Source organism: Lutjanus erythropterus, chromosome 16 (assembly GCF_056507025.1).
Source record: "Lutjanus erythropterus isolate fLutEry1 chromosome 16, fLutEry1.hap2, whole genome shotgun sequence".
In the NCBI taxonomy this organism is placed as follows: Eukaryota; Metazoa; Chordata; class Actinopteri; order Lutjaniformes; family Lutjanidae; genus Lutjanus; species Lutjanus erythropterus.
The window spans coordinates 36,287,592-36,309,855 of record NC_139332.1 but is presented as its reverse complement, the minus strand read 5'-3'; the positions used below and the strand labels follow the sequence as shown (position 1 = coordinate 36,309,855).

General features: G+C 39.2%; 1 protein-coding gene across 1 annotated transcript in view; it reads left to right on the top strand.

The window, feature by feature from the left end:
* tnxbb (tenascin XBb) overlaps nucleotides 1-22,264 on the top strand; it is a 48,334-nt gene that overhangs the window by 5,333 nt on the left and 20,737 nt on the right. Inside the window, exons 4-5 of the mRNA XM_084738659.1 lie at nucleotides 666-1,847; nucleotides 9,103-9,218. Of these exons, the coding sequence (XP_084594785.1) occupies nucleotides 666-1,847; nucleotides 9,103-9,218 (1,298 nt within the window). The remainder of the gene's footprint in view (nucleotides 1-665; nucleotides 1,848-9,102; nucleotides 9,219-22,264) is intronic.

Below are 22,264 nucleotides of genomic sequence, written 5' to 3'. Positions count from 1 at the left end.
CACACACACACACACACACACACACACACACACACACACATACACACACACAGACAGACGGGGGGATAATTAGACACTGGAGCGTATTAGACCCCCACCTCCCACCCCCCCAAAATACTAGAGCAGGACGATGAATGAAAGGTTTTCTGTTTTAATTCATTAAAGACATGTTTGACTTCATACTGCAGAAAGCCTCCATCACTGACAGAGGTAGAGGTACTGAGTCTGGACCCACAGCTTTAGGTTTCCAAATAAATAAAAGAAGAAATTTGGTAGCGTTATATTATTATATTCTTCTTATTATTATAATTTAGTACGCTAAAATGTACTGGCCTGGTTCCTGGTCTTTAATTTGTAAATCCACAAGGCTTCCTGGTAACAGGAAACTGTTGTTTTTTATGTCTATACAAGTTCCACAACTCCATGTCCAAGTGGTAGATTCCTATTGGTGGAATAAAAGGCCTTTTGTCGCATTTAATCAGTTTGATTTGCTGACGAAGGCTTGATGCTGAAACACATCGGAGGTTGTTTGTTTGTTTGTTTGTTTGTTTGTTTGAACGTGACCATGCTGTGACCATATGTGACAAGATTTTAGTGTTTAGAGTGATGGATCAATGTGTGTCTTTCCTGTTAACCTTTCTGTCTCCTCTACCCCTCTGCTTCAGGTCCAGGTTGCACCATCAAACCAGACATCGGCGAGTGTCCCAACGAGTGCAGTGATCAGGGTCGCTGCGTGGACGGCAAGTGTGTCTGCTTCCCTGGGTTCAGTGGACCGGACTGCAGCGAGTCCAACTGTCCCGGAAACTGCAACGACAACGGCAGGTGTGTGAACGGACAGTGCGTGTGTGACCCTGGTTTCACCGGTCCTGACTGCTCGCAAAAAGGCTGCCCCGACAACTGCAACAACAGGGGGCGCTGTGTCGACGGACAGTGCGTGTGTGACCCTGGTTTCACCGGTCCTGACTGCTCGCAAAAAGGCTGCCCCGACAACTGCAACAACAGGGGGCGCTGTGTCGACGGACAGTGCATGTGCAATCCTGGATTCACCGGCCCGGACTGCTCAAAGAAGGGATGTCCAAACAACTGCAATGACCGCGGAAGGTGTGTAAACGGTAAATGTGTGTGCAACAGTGGTTTCACTGGTGCGGACTGCTCAGAGAATTCATGCCCAGGAAACTGCAACAACAGGGGGCGCTGCATCAACGGACAGTGTGTCTGTAATCCTGGATTCACCGGACCAGACTGCTCCAAAAAGGCCTGTCCTGATAACTGCAACGACCGCGGCAGGTGCGAAAACGGTAAATGCGTATGCGACAGCGGCTTCACCGGTGCGGACTGCTCTGAGACCGCCTGTCCTGGAAACTGCAACAACAGGGGGCGCTGTGTAAACGGAGAGTGCGTTTGCGATGATGGATTCGACGGCCCGGATTGCTCAGGAAGAACATGCCCTAACGACTGCTACGACCGTGGAAGGTGTGTAGATGGTAAATGTATCTGTGACAGCGGCTTCACCGGTGACGACTGCTCAGAAGTCTCCTGCCCAGGAAACTGCAACAACAGGGGGCGCTGCATTAATGGACAGTGCGTTTGTAAAGATGGATTCACAGGAGCAGACTGCTCTGAAAAAACTTGTCCCAACAACTGCAGTAACCGCGGAAAGTGTGTGAATGGGAAGTGTGTTTGTGACGTGGGCTTCGCCGGGCCCGACTGCGCCGCCAAAGGCTGTCCCAATAACTGCAACAACAAAGGACGGTGCGTGAAAGGGAAGTGTGTCTGCCGGCGAGGATTCACCGGACCAGACTGCAGCCAGTGTGAGGAGGGGATGACCGGACCCAACTGTGATACTGGTGAGTCAAACCCAATATTTATTATAGCAACAAATGGCCCCATAGTACCATAATGGTAAGTTGGAGTTGAAACAATACAATGGGCACATCATGAGGTGTACTTTGTGCTCTTTAGCAGCCAAAGTTGTAGCACAATGCTAATGATTCATCCTCAACTGTGACGCTGACTTATGGTGCCCCACAAGGCTCTATTCTTGGTCCCCTTGACTATCTCACCGGTTGGGCAGATACAAAGTTTTCTGGTGTAAAGTAGCACTTCTATGCAGATGATTTCCAATTATACATCCCCAGGCAGCCATCCACATGAGCAAGCTCCTAAAACCCCGCACCACTATGAAGTCACTGTGGCCTACTGTTGAGGACTTCTTGATCTAGGCCTAAAACTGGAGGTGAACCTTGGACCCTAAGGTTAAGGTTCTAAACTTATTCCTCTTGGATTTACGATAACTTTCATACTTATCAAGCTGGATCTTATTTTAAGATGTTTTGTGTCTGAGTGACTAATGGGTACAAAATGTTTTAAAATTGGTCCAGTATTGAGTGAGACCACAGCAGCTGTCAGCCATGAAACAAAAGTGGGCCACCAAAGTCTGTGAAAAGTGCTTGTTGGGCTCAGATTGTTATTCTTGGTGTCTAACAGAAACAGTGCTGCAAGGATCCTTGCAGAGACAGAGATAGAACATTTTCTTAAATATCAAGATCCTTTTCTTTAACCAGAAACAGATGATTTATTACTCGATCATTTACATAACAAGAAAAACAAAACAAAACAACAACAACTCAAAATAAAACTCAACAAAACTGTCTTGCTTAGTCAAACTACTGTTCAATCACCTACTCTGGTTTGGTGGTATTAAACCCTTAATTCACTGCGTTAGATGTTAAAATACTCCAGCTGTACACACTGTTTTAGAGGTAAAGGTAAAGGCCAATTTTGTTGTGTACAGATTGTAACCCACCAATTTGGTCAGAAGTACTGAGTGGAGAGTTGGCTTAGCATGCATGTTTTTGATGGAGGGGGAAACTGGTGCACCTGGAGGAAACCATGCAGGCACAAGGAGAACACGCAAGATGGGATGTGAACCAACGACCTTCTTGCTGTGAGACAAAAATGCTAACCACCACAGCACAATGCTTGCTCAGACTGCCTTTCTTACGTAAATGGTGAACCATAATTCATCACACATCCACCATGTGATACACATCTCATAGGTATAAAAAAAACTGAAAAAATCTCAACTTTTTAAGAAAATCCTTTAAATATATATATATATACGTATATGTATATATGTATAGTATATAGAGATATGTATAGTATATATTAGTAGCATTAGTCACTGAAACACAAAAACATGGGAACATAGGTTCAGAAATTCTGAATTTACCCTTTAAGACACTGATCTCAAGTCCAAGACACCACGATCGTCTTTAAAATGTTGCTCAGGATCCTCAGCTTTGCCTTTGATTAGTTTTCCACACTCCTTTATCTTTATTTTATCTGTTGCTATTACTTTTTATTGCAAACTGCTTATTAATGCCAGACTCAGAGAAGTGCTACATAAATTTACTTATTTATCTACTGTTTACTCACTTACTAACATCTGCTGCATCCTTACAGGTTGCAGGGGAATCATCTTTTTGTAGCAATAAATCTGCAAAAACGCCTGTAGAATCACACGTTTCCTCCACACAAGGCATGTTTAAACCTCCCTCTTTGTTTGGCTTTGTTTGTCCCCTTGTGGCTTTGTGGTTTATAACATCAGGGAGAACACTTTACACGTTTGGTATGTAAGCAGAGCTTTCATATCCCAGATGCTTTGCTTTGGTGTCATATCTTTTCACATAATGACTTAATGGGCCTCACGCACAAGAGCAGACAGTTTGTCATTTCTGGGAGGATGCAGATGATGAATGTTTTACAGACTTTGGAAGTGTTTCGTTGTCAAACTGAACCGTTTTCAGGTCGATCGTGTTGAGCGTTTTGTCGTGATTAATTCAGCAGCTGCATTTCCATCTTAATTATCTTATTTTCATCAATATCGAGGACATTTCCCTTCACTGAGCTAATTTGATGCATTTTGTTTGCAGAGTGAGTCGTGTTGCTGTTTTGTTGTTGTTTTGGTTGTTGTCATTCTTGTTGCCAGGCTACGTTAGCGCATTAGCTCGCCTGGTTGGAGCCGGTTCAGGCTGCAGAGACTCGAGTGATGGAACTGTTTCATTAACAGAGCAGCTGCCCAATAAAACTCCCTCAGACTGCTGTGTAAAGGCTTTCTGTGCAGCCTGCAGCTGAAACAGGACGAACACGTGTGCGAGTGTTAAGTGTTTTCCCAAATGTAGCCGACCTCTGATTGGACCGACGGGAGGGAAGTCCGACGTCTACGAGAGGGAGAGAAAGTGAGATAAGTGGCCAGCAGCAACTGTTGAGTCCATCCACCTGTTTTTGTGCACATTTTGAATTTGTGAACATTTGCTGTTATTATTTGCAAATACACCCGATGGAGGCGGCAGTAATTCAAACAAACTTTAGAAATACTCTCCTCTGATTGGCTGACAGGTGTGCATTTAAACCATTTAATGCACATGTAGTTTGTCTCAAGTTTAATCACTGTTCAAAATTCATCTGCTGCCCAACTTGTAACCATAGCAACATTGAAGAGCACAGCTGTCAGAGCTGACTCATTATCAACTGCGACATCCAGCTGAGTCAGCAACTTGATAAACTAACAACCAGGAAGGAAATAACACCGATTTTAACATTTCTTTTAATCTTTTAAAGAAAATAACAAGTGAAAAACAACAGCTTAAAATGGTAGAGGAGAGAAGGATGAAATGAATCAGAAAAAGGCATCAAACTGGGCAGTTAATATACAGAAAGAGACGGATTAGGAAACACCGTGTGGTTTTGCTTAACGATACCTTGTGTGAATTTAATGCCTCGTCAAGGTATAAAATTCACACAAGTCAAGCAGAGTTGTCTTTAAAGTCATGTTGAAACACTGAAGGAAAAGCTGTTGTTCAGTTGTTGTTCTTTCTCTTCTCCTCCATTTCTCTCTCCTCTGCCGTGTGCCGTTCTTTGAAATTGTTCTCCAAATAGATTGAGAGAAAAGTTCAAATCAGCCCTCACCCTGTTGTAATTTATACTGGGACTGACTGCTTGGTTGTAAAAGGGACTAAAATTATTCCTAGTTATGACAAAGGGAAGCTCTCGCTCCATAACTTTTGATTTTGAATGCAAAACTTTCACCAAATCTGCAAATGCTTTAATTTCCTATTGTTGGTAATGACCGTTTTCCGTGACGGTGTGACGGATGTGAAAAATGCTGAAAAAAGCCTCATATTTTAAAAGTATAAAAGGTGGGAAAAGGATAAATAAAAGCATAAATGCCCTTAAAGGGACAGTTCACCAAAAATCAAAACTACACATTTTTCCTCTGGCCTGTCGTGTTGTTTATCCATCTTGATAGTTTTGGTGTGAGCTGCAGAGTTTTGGAGATATCAGCAGTAGAGACGTCTGTCTTCTCTACAGTAGACTGGAACTAGAAGCCTCCCAAAAAATACATTGGAAAAACTCAACAGCAGCTTTTATTGCTCCTTTATGAAAGCAAACCTTTGGTTCAGACCTGTTTTTTTCTGGTGTTTCTCACAGGACAGCGACACTACAAACATACAATGATGTTATAGACCATGATGCATTGCTGTAGATTAAACTAGTCAATAGTATATAAAGTAATTAAAAGAGCTCAGCCTTAAACATCTACAGCAGTAAAATACAACATACACATTAACACACATACACTGAACACATTGAATTTACATGTGTGAGCGGGTTTAGCAGGCGGCCACGTGCCTCTTTCTGTCTCACTTCATTGCGTGTGTGAAGCGCATGTCGGATTTTGGTAATTGGTTACGGGAAACATGACGTCAGGCTCTCGGTGACCCACTGAGCCGTGAATTTTTCAGCACTAATTTTATGAGAAACTTGTGCAGTAAAACAAATCTGTGAATTATTATCAAGCACGCCTTTCCTTCACTGTGTGCAGATCTGCATCGGCTGCGCGCTTCTGCCAGGCTGAGAGCTTCATGCTGGCAGCCTCACAGAGCGCCACATGTGGTTCATTCATCTGCACTTTATGTAAAAGACTGATGTACATGAAATGAGGATAGAACATGACAGAAAATGAAGGATTCTGCTGGTGAAACCGCCACAGAAAACATAATAAAACTGTGATATACGTCTTTCTAGAACAGAATAAAATACATAATCTGTAACTTGGTTTTCTCTAGAGTGGAGAAAAAACAATTACTCAACAAATTAATGCAGATCTACAAAAAAACCCAAAACATATTTGATACCCAGTTAGTCATTAATTTAAGCTCCTGCTACTTTTCTCTGTTTTATATTGTTGTGATATGAATATCTTTGAGTTTTGGGCTGTTGGTTAAACAAAACCAAACTAGGGATGTTAGTTTTGGTTAATATAATGATAGACACCCATTAACTGGCAACTAACTGTTTTTTTAAAAAAGCAGCGGTGCGCATGGTGATGCATCCAGTGTGCTTTGTCAGCTCAGCTGATTTGGTGCTCAGAGAGCAACAAAACAAATATTTTCTGGTCTTTCACACACTAAACATTTAACCAGCGTTTGTCCCATGCACTGAGGCTGTCAGTCATCTGTCGGTCGTGGGTTTGTTCTCCGCTCTCTCTCCTCTTTGCCTGTCGTATCTTCAGCTGTCCTGTATAAAAGCAGTGCGGTGGTTGCAGAGGAGCGGTGGAGGGTCTGCATGCAGCTCCACGCTCCAGTCAAAACGTGAAACTGCAGAGGCCTGAGCAAACCACGCTGTCAGGTCCAAGTCTGATGATTGGCTAGTGGTTGTTATGTCAGTTGGATACTCAGGTAGTATTTGTTTTGTGCAAATTGACAAAATTCACATGCCACATAAATTAAATTAAATTAAATTAAATTAAATTAAATTAAATTAAATTAAATTAAATTAAACTTAATGCAAGTTTTAGTTCTTCATTGGTCATAAATGAACTCATGTTGATCTGTGCATTAAGCATTAATAAATGCAGATTACTGGACCAGTTTTGCACCAGGGTGAATATTTAATCTCCTTTTAGCTCTGTTTTGGTCTCCACCAACTCTTCAGGCAAATATCTTTGAGATCTCATTAAAAAAAGATGAGAGTGAAACAAAGCTGAAAGACATTCAGCTACTTTCTGCAGGCTTCTGTGGCTCATGAACCTGGATGTGACCCTTAATGACAAAAACATCAGAACTGTTTCATTTTCAAGCAGCGGATCAGAAGGAACAGTTCGTTTTATTGTTGTGGTGCCAATAAAATAGATAAACAGGGAGAATTTACCATTTCCACTCCACAGTTTTAGTTTCAGAAGCAGCAGCAAGTAATCTTTGTTATTTCATTGACAGACATAAAAGTTGAATAAATACAGGACAAACTGAAAAATAGTTTTTGGTGTTTGTCCAGAGTTTTCTGAGGAGCAGGATGACTTGGAGACGTTGGACTTGATGAAGTCCCGGTTACTGAAGACCTGGCTGTGGCCTTGACTATAACTGTAGGGTGATGACAGGAGATAAAGCTAAAAGAAGATGAAGCAGTGTCATTATTTATAGCAAAACACTGGCTTCTATTAAATTTTATTGCATCCTCACTTCTTCAATATGCTGAAAAAACACATGCAACCAGTCAAACTTGTCCTGCTCTTCCACTGGTTACAGTCACTCTATCCTGGTAAAAAAAAAAAAAAAAAAGCAAATAAAAATCAAACGATCCACAAGAATGAAAACAGTAAGATTTGAAAAAGGCCTTGCAGTATATACAGATATGTCCCCTGGTCTTTATCATCCCGAGTTTTTCATTTGAGAGAAGGTTTTTCTCCCTCGTGTCTCTTTTTCTTTTTTCATGCGATTGATGCAGTGGAACAAATGAAGCAGCAGGCCTCCGTTTGTTCCTGCTGCAGTTTTGCTGAAATTGAGACGTGCACCTTTATGAAAACAGAGTGAAACCAGAGCGATGCGTGTATCAGAGTTTGGCTTCAGTCGCGATCGATCGCTGCTCACTGACGCCACAACAATGAAACGAACTGTTCTATCTGATCCGCCGCTCGAAAATGAAACAGTTCAGACGGTGAGGATGTTTTTGTCATTAAGGGTCACGTCCAGGTTCGTGATGTGGGAGCTGCAGCGGACTGAGATCAGATCAGTGAAAGGTAGATAAAAATTTAAGATTCAAGAGGTTTATTGTCGCAACGATTATATGAGTAATCATGTGAAAAATTGGGAAGCTCCATAGAAAAGTCACAAGTTTAGCAGCAAAAATAAGTTATAATAAGTTCAGTAATAAAAGACCACCAGATACTTAAACAGTTTCTTCGTTAATTCCATCACCAAAGAGGGTTACTTTAAAAATACAGTCTGATGCCGTCAAAGTATCATATTGTTAAAGTCATTTAATTTAATTACTTCCTTTGGATTACCTCAATATAAAATACGGTGAAATTATTTAACCTTTATATAATGATTTTAGGGCTGCAACTAATTATTCATTTCAGTTAATCAATTATTTTTTTAATTAGTCGATTATTTTCTCCATTAATTGATTAGTAGTTTGTTTTGGTTTGTCCACAACTCAAATATATTCAGTTTACTGTCAGAGAGGAATAAAGAAACCAGAAAATATTCACATTTAAGAAGCTGAAATCAGAGAATTTGGACTTTTATTTTATTAAAAAATGACTAAAAGTGATTAATTGATTATCAAAATAGATGTAGATTAATGTAATAGTGGATTAATAACAGATTAATTATTGCAGCTCTCAGTGTTTTGTGTTCATTGTTTGGTTTATTAGTTTATCCAGCTGTTTCTTCCTTTGTTGTGTGCAATTATTGATTGATTGATTTAGAGACAATAAATGGTGAAATTTCACAAGAAGCCAATGTTCTTTACTTTAAAATTATAATCGTACTAATAATCCCAATTTTTACCAAACGTATCTGTAATCTGATTACATTTTTTTTTTTTATCTGTAACTGTAATGTAATGCAGTTACCTTTCTTGTATCCAGTTTATGTAATCCTGTTACATGTAATCTATTCAGTACAGACTGGTATTTGGTGGAGTGTGTTACTTTTGTGGTAACATGAATGTTAACTGAAATTGTTCTTTTGTTTGTTAAAGTATTTTCAACATGTTCAGTATTTTGTTTCCCTCTGTCTCCGTCTGTCTCTGCAGTCATGTCTGGTGTGTCTCAGCTGAGCACTCGGGACATCACAGACACGTCCGTCACTCTGGTCTGGACTCCACCTCGCGTCCAGTATGATACCTACCACCTCACCTTCACCAGCCAGGTAGGAACACGTTGGTCCTGATGAAAGAACGGAGATGTGATTAGTCTGACTCGCCTCTTTAAATCAACACGTTCTCATAACTAACAGACAGAGGATGATGTACTGAGCCTTCATCATCACGAGGTCAACACATTACATGTAATGGAATTATGTCATTTGGATACAGAAAAGAACAAAATACATAATCAGATTACAAATACATGTAGTAAAGATGGTGATTATTAGCAGCTACCATACACACTGTTCATTATCATGACCTGTGGTAACAAAACTCTTCACTGGGTGGAGATATTTACCATTTTTTGTCTTTAAATCAATCAATCAATCAATAAAGTGTGCACAACAAAGGAAGGAACAGCTGGACAAACTATTAAACCAAACAACAAACAGGAGCAACAATTAATCTATTATGAATCAACAACTAAATTAATCTGCACCCATTTTGATAGTTGCTTAATTCTTTTGAGTCATTTTTTAATTAAAAGAAAGTCAAAATTCTCTGATTTCAGCTTCTTAAATGTGAATATTTTCTGGTTTCTTTCCTCCTCTCTGACAGTAAACTGAATGTCTTTGAGTTGTGGACAAAATGAGACATCTGAGGATGTCATCTTCAGTTTTGATCCACAGATTTCCACCATTTTGTAAAAGAATACATTTACCTTTTTTGTATCCTAATTATGTAATCCTGTTACATGTAATCTGTTACTCCCCAAGTCTGCATGAGATAGATAAATTCCTCAGAATTTAATTTACTTTAATATGGAGTGTGGATTATTGTTTCTGAACTGGATCAAATGGTTGTTTTGTGTTTTTGTGGAATATCTCCTGAGTGAAATTATAATTTATGCTGGAATGATGCTGATCTGTTGTGCTGCTGGATGAGCTGAAATGTGTCTGAATGATCCAATGACAGACGGGTCATGAGAACAGACACAACAATAAAATACAAATTAATTCAGTCATTCATGAGGAATCTAAAAAAAACTGCTCTTGCTCACAATTTGTAGAACAACAGAAAGCAAAAACCACACACACACACACACACACACACACACACACACACACATATTTGTTGGACTAATTCAGACAGCAGATGCGTTTGTCGACAGTCATGGCTCGGCACCAAAACAACCAAACGTCGCCGTCCCAATCCTCAGTCCTCAGGACTCAGTGAGTCAAAATCTTCAGAGGACACAGAAAAATGTCAGACAGTTTGTCTAAAACTGTTCCTGAAATTTACACAAGATCCTCAGGGAGTTTTGTTAAAAATGACAATGACGTCTGCAGACAGAAAACTGTTGTGCATCATCTTAAACAGCCTCAGACTGGAGGAGGTAAAAAACAAACAATCTAACCTTTGACCTTCAGATAATCCACCTTTTCTGAAATCTTTTTTGTTTTCACACTAAAGCTCTGACTGTACAATGATGACTTTGCTTTGTGCAGATCATGTTGAAAACAGATTTCACTGTATCTTTTCTATGACAACTAGAGAAATTCCCACAAACCCCAGAAAAAAACAATAAATCCAACAGTTAATCTGAGACTTCAGCAGCTTCAGGATTCATTTCTTCCACAAATACTGAAACTAAATGTCCACAGAAATCTCTTTAGGAACCTCAGAGATGATTTACGGCACAGCTGGTGTCCAATAAATTAACTCAGGGTTGTTTTAGGGCCAAACCTCAACACGGTCTCTTAAAAAATGGTTCTAAAGAAGGTTCCAAAAGGTTCCATTAGGACTCTTTCTCATCCAAAGAATCTTTTTCTGGAAGAAAGTTCTTTTAGGATGAGGTTCCTCAAGAGTTCTATTTAATTAAACCCTGCAGGAAAGTTCTACATGTAACCGTTGGAATATAAAAGGAACCCAGATATCAACATTTAAAATGATTAGGAACACAGATACAAAAATGGTTAAGAACCCAGATTTCCCCTCCCTACGTCCTCAATAATAAAATTCACAGGGCTGAGTTTTAATATTAATCACCATGTTACCTTTAAAAGAGTCGACTCTCTCAGGGTTCCCCACAGGAGTTTGTGAGACTGTGATGCAGGAACCTGATCCTCAGGCTGGATCTATGATGAACTTTATGTCAGAGTAAACAATTTAATCAGAAACACTTTGGTTGTATCTGAACGGTGATGAAAGGCACAAAAGTCCCACCACACAGCAGGATGCTGCTTAAAGCAGTTCACAAATGGTCAATACACAAAACTGACAGGAGTATTTGAGCCATGAGGCAAAATATCCTCTGAAGACACGCCTCTAAAAACTTTACAGCAGACGTTTCAGGCTGTGGTCTGAAATATGTCTGTATAACTGGACGGTCAGCTGGCTGCTCGGTTTGAAGCAGCGCAGCAGGTCGTGTTGAACAGTCGGTCATTTCCATGACAGACGCCAGAAAAAATGACCCGTGAAATTGACTTCAGGTCCCGGAGGAGATCTCCGGGCACCATAAACAGTAAATTACAGCAGCCGGACTTTATGACAGCACAGTTCACTGACTCTGACTGGTGCTTTCATATTTCCATGACAGAAACTGAAGCTTATACTCTGTTAAAGGCTTCAAAAACACTGGTTTTAAAATATTAAAGTAAACACAGATTAAAGATTTGTCCTTTTTAGGACCATTTTAGCTTTTGTCCTTCAGCTTTATCTGTCATCCTCTACAATCTGAGCGTGACACTTCTTTTAAAACGATAAATTCAAAAGTTTTGAGGGAAACGTGAACTTGAATGAAATCTGATGTTTCATCAGTCCAGTGGGAGAAATTTTGTAGGTTCTGGGACAGTAGGAGAGTAGTACAAATTACAGTTTTTGCCCACTGATTACACACTTTTCAAATTTCAGAATTTGGCTCATTGCTCATCTCTAAACAAAAGTCAAATACGCCAGTGAAAGAAAAAATATCCTCATGGTAAAAAGTTGAAATTATGAGATAAAAATACATACATACATATTTATATATATAAAGTTTTGATAAAGTTTGATCCACTTTTCATGTTTAAGAAATGGGCAAGAACTGTCACAGTCACAACACAACTTTTTCTTCAAGTTCTCTTTTAGATGACATCTAATGAATGAGATCAGGATCCATGCAGGATGGCAGAGACCTGACCACGACTTTATTTCCATGACAAACTGTTTAAAAATCCCCCATAAATACAGTGATGAAATGGGATTAATAAAGAGCATAACGCATAAATCAGATTTAGAGGAAAACTCATGAATAATTTGTGTTTGAAATGATCCACAAAATAAATTAGTGTTTGTGAAGTGAATCTATAACAAACGTGATGCTCATAATATTTCATGTTGGTTTATCCAGACATGAAACTGTTTGTGCTCACAGATCAACTGACACTGACTGCCTGAACACAGTTAGTCCAACTGAATCAACCTGCTTTATATAAAACTCATTCAGGAGCAGGAAACAGCCAGAAACGTGTTTATGATGCAGGTAGATTCACTTTTTTTTTAAGCATGAAGAAGCCCAAAAGATTTTACCCTCTGAATCCTTGTTTTAATGAACCAAATACAACAAATACATGGTTTCAGTCTCGACTGTTGAGAAAGAAAATAAGCAGCAGGTTTGATTGTGTCCTAAAACTGATTTTGTTGGAGAGTTCAGGAGACTGAGTTTGTGTTTGGTGGAGGACAGACAGAAACACTTCATCTTCTCTTTTTAAAAACATCTTGTATTTCCTGGACGAGTCTCCTCAAAGCAGCTTGTTATATTTATTGTCGTCTCTCACAGGAACCGTCAGAGATCACTGAAGAGTCAGAGAGGGTGTGTCGTTAGCTACAGCTTTAGCAACACAAACAGCATCGGATCGCCGGTTACAAACCAGTCAAACACCAGCTGCAACTTAGCAACAAAGTGTGTTTCGGAGGAATCGGCTCAGTCGGGTGCCAGATTAATAACCTCGGTCTCTGCTCCTCACTCCTGCAGCATCCGGTGTCACAAACATCACATCCTCCAGGTTTGAGCCTTTAATTCAGTGATGAAACTCATCACACTGCTGATCATCGGCTCTCATGTATAAATGAGCAGCTGAGGAGAATCACTTGTTGACCAGTGAATTATTTTACCTCTGATTTTGCAACACTGTGTAAAATGAAACACTGGAGCTGATTTATGCTGCTGCTGCTCAGTTTACTGTAAAAAGACAATTTAAGACATATTTATTTATTTATTAATTTTTATTTGCACACACATACGACTGCAATAAAATACAATAATGAAAGAAAAAATATAAACAAACAAACAAACAAACAAACAAATAAAAACAATAATGATAATGAAAACTAACACTAACATAATTTAAGGAAAACAAAATCCAGTGAAAAAAACAGAATTAAGTGAAAACAACATTAAGAAAAATAATTATGTGTAATGTGCCAAGAAATATTTGCAATTTCCTTTTAAAAATCTCTAAATAGACGAGCTCTTGATAACATGTACTTTTGCACTGCACCTTTGCACAGCTGGCCAAAAGAAGGAGTTGCGCTCATAAACTAATTCTAACAAAATTACACGTAATAGCAGGATAAAATGATGAACTGCATCTGACAGTTGTGGTGACACTGCAGTAGGTGCTTCACCATCTGTTGCCTGGCGGGGATCTAGTAGTTGTTTTTTGTAAATCCTCATGATGTCTGAAACATGCTTCAAAAAGGTTCTGATCCGTCCTCCGCTCAGCTGTAAGCCCCATCAGAGGCGTTTCAGCAGCGGAGCGTTTTGTCCCCTGATTATCTTTACTTGCTCAGATTTTGTGGATTAGCTCTTCTTTCTTTGCTCTTTGTGCTTCTACCATACCTTCAGTTTTAAAGTGAAATTCTTTCTCAGTCTTGCTTGATATACGACTTCAGCTGCTCAACAGTCCTGTTTGGTCTCTGTTGTTGTTATTTTGTGCTTCATAATGCACCACACATTTTCAGTGGGACACAGGTCTGGACTGCAGGCAGGTCAGTCTATGAAGACACTCTGTCGGAACATGTCCACAATGTGTCTTGGCATCGTCTCACTGAAATAAGCAGGGACGTCTCTGAAAAAGACTTCGTCTGGATGGCAGCACGTGTCGCTCCAAAACCTGCATGAACCTTTCAGCATTAATGGGACCTTCAGAGATGTGACAGTTACCCATGATGCCATAGGCACTAACACACCCCCATACCATCACAGCTGCTGTCTTTTGAAGTTAGCGCTGGTAACCTTTTCCTCTTTAGCCTGGAGGACACGATGTCCATGATTTGTGAAAATAATCTGAAGCTCCTGTCATACCTGATCATGATACTGTCACCTGTTTACCTGTGGAACGTTCCAAACAGGTGTTTTTTGAGATTTTCAAAACTTTCACAGTCTTTTGTTACTGCTGTCCCAACTTGTTTGGAACATGTTGCAGGCATTTGGTATTTGGGTTTGTATTATATGACGGTTACTTAGTGCCATGAGGATTGTTTGTCCCACCAGTAACCTCTGCTTCACTTGTTCATCAGGATGTCCATTCTCTAACATGTGTGATCAATCAGCAGCAGAAGGCATTAAAGAAGTGGAAAATTACTAATTGCATCGGTATTTGTGAGAAAGAGAGAGAGAGAGAGAGAGAGAGGGCCGCCTAACAAAAGAAAACACCCTCAGCTTCACTTTCTAATTCAGTCAGAATCAAAACTGTCACTGAGATGAAAAGAAACCAGCTCACTGCTTTAGATTACAACACACACACACACACACACACACACACACACACACACACACACACACACACACACACACACACACGCTGGGGGAATCACCTCACCGCACATGTTCTGGCCTCCTCTCAAACATGTTTTCCCACACACACACACACACACACTGACACTGTGATTTCCTCAACGAGAAAAGACCAGCGATCGTCCCGCAGTGACATCATCGAGGGATTAAGACTCAGTAATGACTCTGAGAGGTTTGGAACGGAGAAACACCACCAGGAAACATCCAAAACTGGAGAGAGAGGGAGAGAGAGAGAGAGAGAGAGAGAGAGAGAGAGAAGACATGATGGATGGATGGAAGGATGTGGTGAGGATTAAGAGTTCAGAGACGGAGGAAGTGATGGAGCGATGCCTGCAGAGGGAATAAGACTGGAACTGATGAGTGGATGTGAAGAAAACAACAACTTGTGATTTTCACTTTATGAACCCACAAAGACAAGAAACAGTTCCAAATGGAGTCCTTGTAAAACAGAGGGACAAAATGGAGACACAAAGACAAAATTCAAGGGTGGTCAACATTTAAGCATCTGCCAGCTTGTTGACAGTACGGTTGCATGATATCTAGCGGCACCACGTGAGCGTTGCAGGATTCTCTCATCATTGCTGGTGTTGTATTTCAGTGGAAAACTCTGCAGCTCAGTTTGTAGAGCGTTCGGAGGACGACTTCCACTGATGCAGGACACAGTATTGGCGCAGTGTCCACAGACCACAGACAAGTCCACAGACAAGTCCATGTGTTCAGACTCTGAAGATGAAATTTAGTTCACACACTCATGGATGCAGAAATTATAATACAGTCTTAATTCATAAAAATTAGCCCGAAGGTGTTCTCAGATGGAATATGTCATTGCTCCCAGTTGGACTGGCCCAGATTCTGGTGTCTTGATTGGATGCCTGTAACCACCTCAACTGTTCTAAAAATCCTGGTGGATATCTGAGCTCCTCACCCTCCCTCTGAGTCCTGCAAAGAATACTAAGTTCTGCCATCTTTGTCCTATGGATGCACGGAGCAGGCCTAGATATGAACACAGCACCTGGAAAAGCCTCACGCCTCCATGTTTTGACTTCCTCTGGCCGAGCTGGATCATTTCCTGTTGGTTCCCACGCAGACATAAAAGGGATGGAATGCTTTAATCTGGGCACCGCCCAGCTGGATGTAACCAGAAAACCAAATAAAGGCACCGAGGAGGATCCTGATCAGATGTTGTTTCGGTCAGAACTCAAAGTTAACAACCAAAAGTCAGGCTGATATTCGTGTCACTCTCCGTCTCACCCTCACTCATTAATAAGACTTAACTACTTCATTTGGGGAAGTGAGTCACTCCCAACCCAAAGGGAGCGACCCGACATGTTTCAGTAGATGGCCTCAGACTCTTTCCCTAAATTTAAAGGAAAAGTCTGCAGATTTTCAACCAGCTTTGTATTATTACTGTGTGAGCAGTGTGCAAATGAACTTAACTTCCATGTAATAGGATTACATTATATCAAAAAAAGATTACTGTATTCCATTACAGTTACAGATAAAAAATACAAAATCAGATTACAGAAATAATTAATAAAAATGGGAATTATTAGTAGGATTGTTTATAAAATAAAGAATGATATAATACCATGCACAGAGCTCACACTCCTCTAGTGAAAAAATGCTTCACTGGGTGGAAATTTAAAGGTTTTTTTTTGTTTGTTTTGTCTGTAAAACAATCAATCAATAAAAAAATCAAACAACAAGGGAGGGAGAGCTGTAAAAACTAATAAACCAAACAACAAACATAAAACACTTAGAGCTGCGACAATTTATCTATCGTTAATTGACTATTCAATTAATCTGCATCTGTTTTTACAATTGATTAATTGCTTTGAGTAATTTTTTAATTAAAAAAAGTCAAAATTCTCTGATGTCAGCTTCTTAAATGTGAATATTTTCTGGTTTCTTTACTCCTCTCTGACAGTAAACTGAATATCTTTGAGTTGTGGACAAAACGAGACATTTGAGGACATCGTCTTGGACTCTGATCAACATTTTTCTCTGACATTTTATGGACCATATTACTAATTGATTAATGGAGAAAATGATCTACAGAATAATCAATAATGAAAAGAATCATTACAGAAAATAGGACAGACGGTTATTTTTATCATTGATTAATCTGTTGGCCATTTTCTAAATTAATTTATTATTTTTTTGGTCCAGAAAATGGTGAAAAATGTTGATCAGTTCTTCCCAAAACTAGTCTCAAATGTCAGCATCAGCGTTATCAACCTACACACTTAAAATGGAAAATTAGTCCCTGATTCGCTCACAGTTGGAACATAAACAAGCTTCTTTTTGATTGAGACATTTTAATGCATTTTAATGTTCACTTCCCAACATGCAAAACAAGTTTCCTCGCAGGGGCTCCATCACTGCATCCTGGGCTCAGCGCCACCAAAGTCGATTGATCGGTTCAAAGAAAAATGAGCAAACCAGAGCATTTTTTTTCCTCTGTAGCAGAATGATCACATGTGGAGCCGGACGTTTCTCCAGTGTTGAGTGCGGTGTGGCACTGAGACTCACTGACAGATGGTTTTATGAAAACATCATCTTTTCAACACTAAAATACCCCTTTAACCATAAAACAATAAACAATACAAAGAATAATCTCTGCGGTGGATTCTGTTTGCCAAACAAATTCCTGCGTCTTTTTACCCTCATTTCTCTCCTGGACTTTTGGAACAAAGGCTTAAAAATGTCCATAAAAGAAGAAAATTTGTAAAAGTCACATCAGTTCATAACAGTTTTAGAAAACAGAATCAAACTAAGTGTTTGATGTTAACTTTGGATGGCTTGTTGCAGCAGTCACATTGTGAGAAACTGGCTCCAGATTTAAGATTTTATTCAGTCTCCAAAGATCAGTCATCGGTGGCTGAAGAATCCCCAGTGTTTGTCTCACGGTTGTCTCACGGTCTATTCTTAAGTTAGAAGAGGACAAAATAGAAGACAGTAGACCCCACGAGCAGAATAGATGAAATTCTGGGACAAAACAGTTGAACAGATCAGAATGAAAACAGAGGAGCAGCGAATGAGCAGAGCGCTTGGAGGTGGGGAGGAAAAGATGCAGATGTGGGATGCTTGTTGCCACGGAAACATGTAAACACCGTCAAAAACATGGCGACTGCCAGAGAGATGACATCACCGCCGGCCCCGCAGCTGTGACACAGAGAAACAAGAGAGAGAGAGACCAGGGAGAGGAAAGGAGGGGAAACCGAGCAGACCAACAGATAAACAACAACAGAGTCGTGTCACAACAACGACAGCTGAAGTGAGGACAGGTCGTCAGCGGGGACAGAAAAAGATTCTTTGTCTCTCTGACGAAATGAGTCTGACCTCAGCGTGGACTTTACAGAACATCTGGCTCATAGAAACAAGGTTTTATGTGCAAGTAGTTTCACAAAGAACGTTTGCTTTCTACAAATATTTATTGTTTCCAGGTGGCATCATCAAACTCCCCTCCAAAAACTGATCTTTACGTTTCTTTCTTAAACGTTTCACACCTCAGAACAACAGCAGAACAACCAACACATTAGGTCAGTTTTTTTAGGCCTGCAAGTAATTATTGTGTTATTGTTTAGTTTGTGATAAATCAGTTAAACATTTGCGCCCTCAATTTTCAGAAACTGCCCCTCACACGTCTTAAAATTCTTTGTTTTGTCTTGAAACCCAATGAAATTCAGTTTACAGTCAAATAAAACACAGAAGAGCCAAAAATGGTCATTTCTGAGTGACTGGAACCAGAGAACAGTTGGCATTTTGCTGGAGAAATTATTTCACTTACTGCTTAATTACACCAAAAATACTGCTGATATTTTTTTGTCATCTATTCATGTATTTGTTGAGTGTTATGCTGCAGCAATTCATTAAAAAGAAATTTAGTTTCGCTTCTAAAATTAACATACATCAACAGCAGAACAGCCAGGTCAGTTTTTTAGGCCTGGAAGTAATTACTGTTTTATTGTGTATGTCGTAATTAAGCAGCTAATTTTCAGAAATTGTTCCTCACACATCTTAAAATTCCCTGTTTTGCCTTAAAACCCAAAGAAATTCAGTTTATAATCAAATAAAACAAAAAAAGTCAAAAAATCCTAACTCACAGGCTAGAACCAGAAAGAAATTATATCAATGATTAATTAATTATGATTTAAGTGTTGACTGTATATTCCTTTTCTTCACTTTTTTCAGTATTTAAGCCTGGAAGTAATTATAATTTTAAAGCTTATTTATTGTTTTGATTAATCAATTAAACATTCAGAGAATAAATTTTCAGAAATTGTCCCTCAGACATCTTAAAATTCCTTGTTTTGTCCGACTAACAGTCTTAAAACCCAAAGTTCTTCAGTTAAACACAAAAAAGCAGTAAAATCCCACGTCAGATAGATATATAGATAGATAGATAGATAGATAGATAGATAGATAGATAGATAGATAGATAGATAGATAGATAGACAGACAGATAGACAGACAGACAGACAGACAGACAGATAGACAGACTACACCGTCTACTGTTGGTAACACACACTGACTTTGGGTAACTACCTCAAACAGCTGCACTTCCAAAACCCCGAACTATCCCTTTAATGAGCGACGGAGCTGCTCAGAATCTGCACTTTTGTTTTTTATGCCTCATGAACAGAGTCTCCAGTTAATGACGTCATCCATTCATATGGACGCAGCAGGAAGTGGAGACGATGAATCAAGCCTCAGTGCGACCAGCGGTGATTATCTGAAGAAAGTTCAGTTAATTTGGGACTAAATGACACTTTTATTTTGGAGTCCAGCTTTCTGTGCATGAATCATCAGAATAAATCAGTGGTCAGTGGATTTCAAGCAGGTCAGTCATTCAGCTGTATTCATGAAACTGCAGCTTGATGCTCCAGAAAAGCTCCGACGCTGTGTGAAACATAATAAAAACAGACTTTCTGACCTACATTGAGTTGAATACGGTACAAAGACAACATATTCAATATTCCTCCAAACACACATTTGTTCAGCGTCGCACATCTTTCACAGTCTGCTGTTGGAATCTGTTACAGCTGTCAAAGTTCAGAATGAGTAATTATTAACAAAAAAAAAACAATAAAGTCGATCAGTTTGAACATTAAATATCTCATATTTCTGCATTCAGTCTAATTTGTGTTGAAAAGTTTCTGCAAATCTCTGCATTCTGTTTTTATTTACGTTTTATACAACGTCGAAAAATATTTTGGAATTTTGCATCAAACTTTTGTAAAAAAAAAAAAAAAAAAAAAGAAACTTTGAATGTAGAACTTACAGGCTTGATGAGTAATGGATTACATGTAACAGGATTACATAATCTTGGTAAATATCAAGGTAACTATATTAAAATAGAAATTTCTGTGAGATTTGCTCAACATCCAAGAATGAACTGTGAGTTAACAAGATTAGCTTCATCCAAGTAAAAATTATTAATAAAAATAAGATAAAACAAACATGTGGATTCAATTATCCAGGAGTTATTTATGTTTTGGTTATTAGTTTCAGTGGGTTCCACCTCTCATAAGACAAAACATACAGAGAGAACATTCAAAAGCTGCATCCAGGAGCTGAAACTATGAATCGTTTACTCACACAAATTTTCTTATTTACATTTTAGATGATATGATGACGTCCTCCTGATGGAGGAGCATAAACAGTCTGTGAATTATGTAACCTGTTATTTAATCCTGTCTCAGAGTCACATCTGATCCATCAAATGATCCAGTTTTAGCTGCTTGACGAGCAGCAGAAGGTGTGTTTTCTTCCGTTTCCTCCCACACTGACGGCTGATTATTGACTCAATTCGTTTGATGCTTTAACTTCATCCATCTGAAGCAAACACATTCCCAGTAATAATAATAAATTAATTTAAAAAAAGGCTGATGGAAACACTGAACCGTCTGCAGGGCATCAACATGTGTGTGGGCACAGACACACACACAGACACATGCACTTACTCTGTTGTATTTTTACTTTCTGAAGTTTCCAAAATCAAAATTTACTGAAGCAGAACAGAAACAATCCTGAGGAAAATCAATGATGTCACTGAAACTCTTCTTGTTTTGTTTGTTGTGATTGAATGTTAACATTTTATATATATTTACTGATTGCTGCGACCAGGAAGCCAATTCAAAATTAAAAATATAAATTTGAAATTTATCAAGTGAGCAAATCTTTATTTATACACCACGTTTCATTCCCGGTGGAGGCAGAATGTTCTGCACAGAGCGTGAGCCACCAAAGAACTATGTGGGTAGAGTCAAATAAACACAGTTACAAAACAGATGGATAAAAAATGCAACCGACCGCAAAAAACACGAGAATCAAATCAAATTAAATACAAGATATAATAAAATAAACAACATACTTATTGAAACCAACAGTTTACCAATAAAAATATAAAAGATTGTGAGTTTAAAAGAGAACATTAAAACCATTGAAAAGAAAATATTTTTTTAAAAAAAGAAATAATAAAACAAAATAAACAAATAAAGAAAACCAACAATTGACCAGTTTTAAAAGCAACAATAACAAAAATAAAACAAAAGAGAATGAAAAACTGTAAATTCAAATAAATTTAAATGAAATAAAATACCAGCAACCTACCTACCTATGTTTTCAGTTGTTGTTGCACACCAAACACCATCAGGTCGGATGTTTCTGCAGCTCAGAGTATAAAAGCTAAAGGCCATTTCTGTCACCAGTTTCTGAAGTGGAGTAACTGGTGAATAACTGGGAGGCTCAACAGCAGGACGTGAAAATAAAAGTGGAGACAAAATGCAAAGACGCATACAAAAAGGTCAAAAACATAATAAATGTCTGTTTTTAAACTGGAACTTCACCCAAATATTTTTATTTGACTCCTTCTTTATTATTCAATCCTCAGAACAAACAGATTCTTTTTTTATTTCAGGTCATTTCATGGTGCACAAAGTTCTTATTATTCAATTTATCTGTTGGAGAGCCTGAGACTGAGGCTCCCTCAGCTGGGAGCGCTGGGCTCACTCTCTAATGAATGGTTGCCGTGTTGTAAAGTAAATGGACCGCAGCTGGTTGCCATGCTGGTCACTGTGTTGGAGCTGCAGAGGTCGTCCTGGATCAGCGTCCGCGTGTCAAAACGCCGTCATCCATTTCCATAATGAGGGTGACATCATTACACTGAGGCTCCAGTTGTTTCATGATAGGCTTTAAAACAGGCCGAGGCTCTGTGGCGTCTCTGTGGGGCGTTCAGGGACCATGATGGAGGTCTGACTGGGCCAC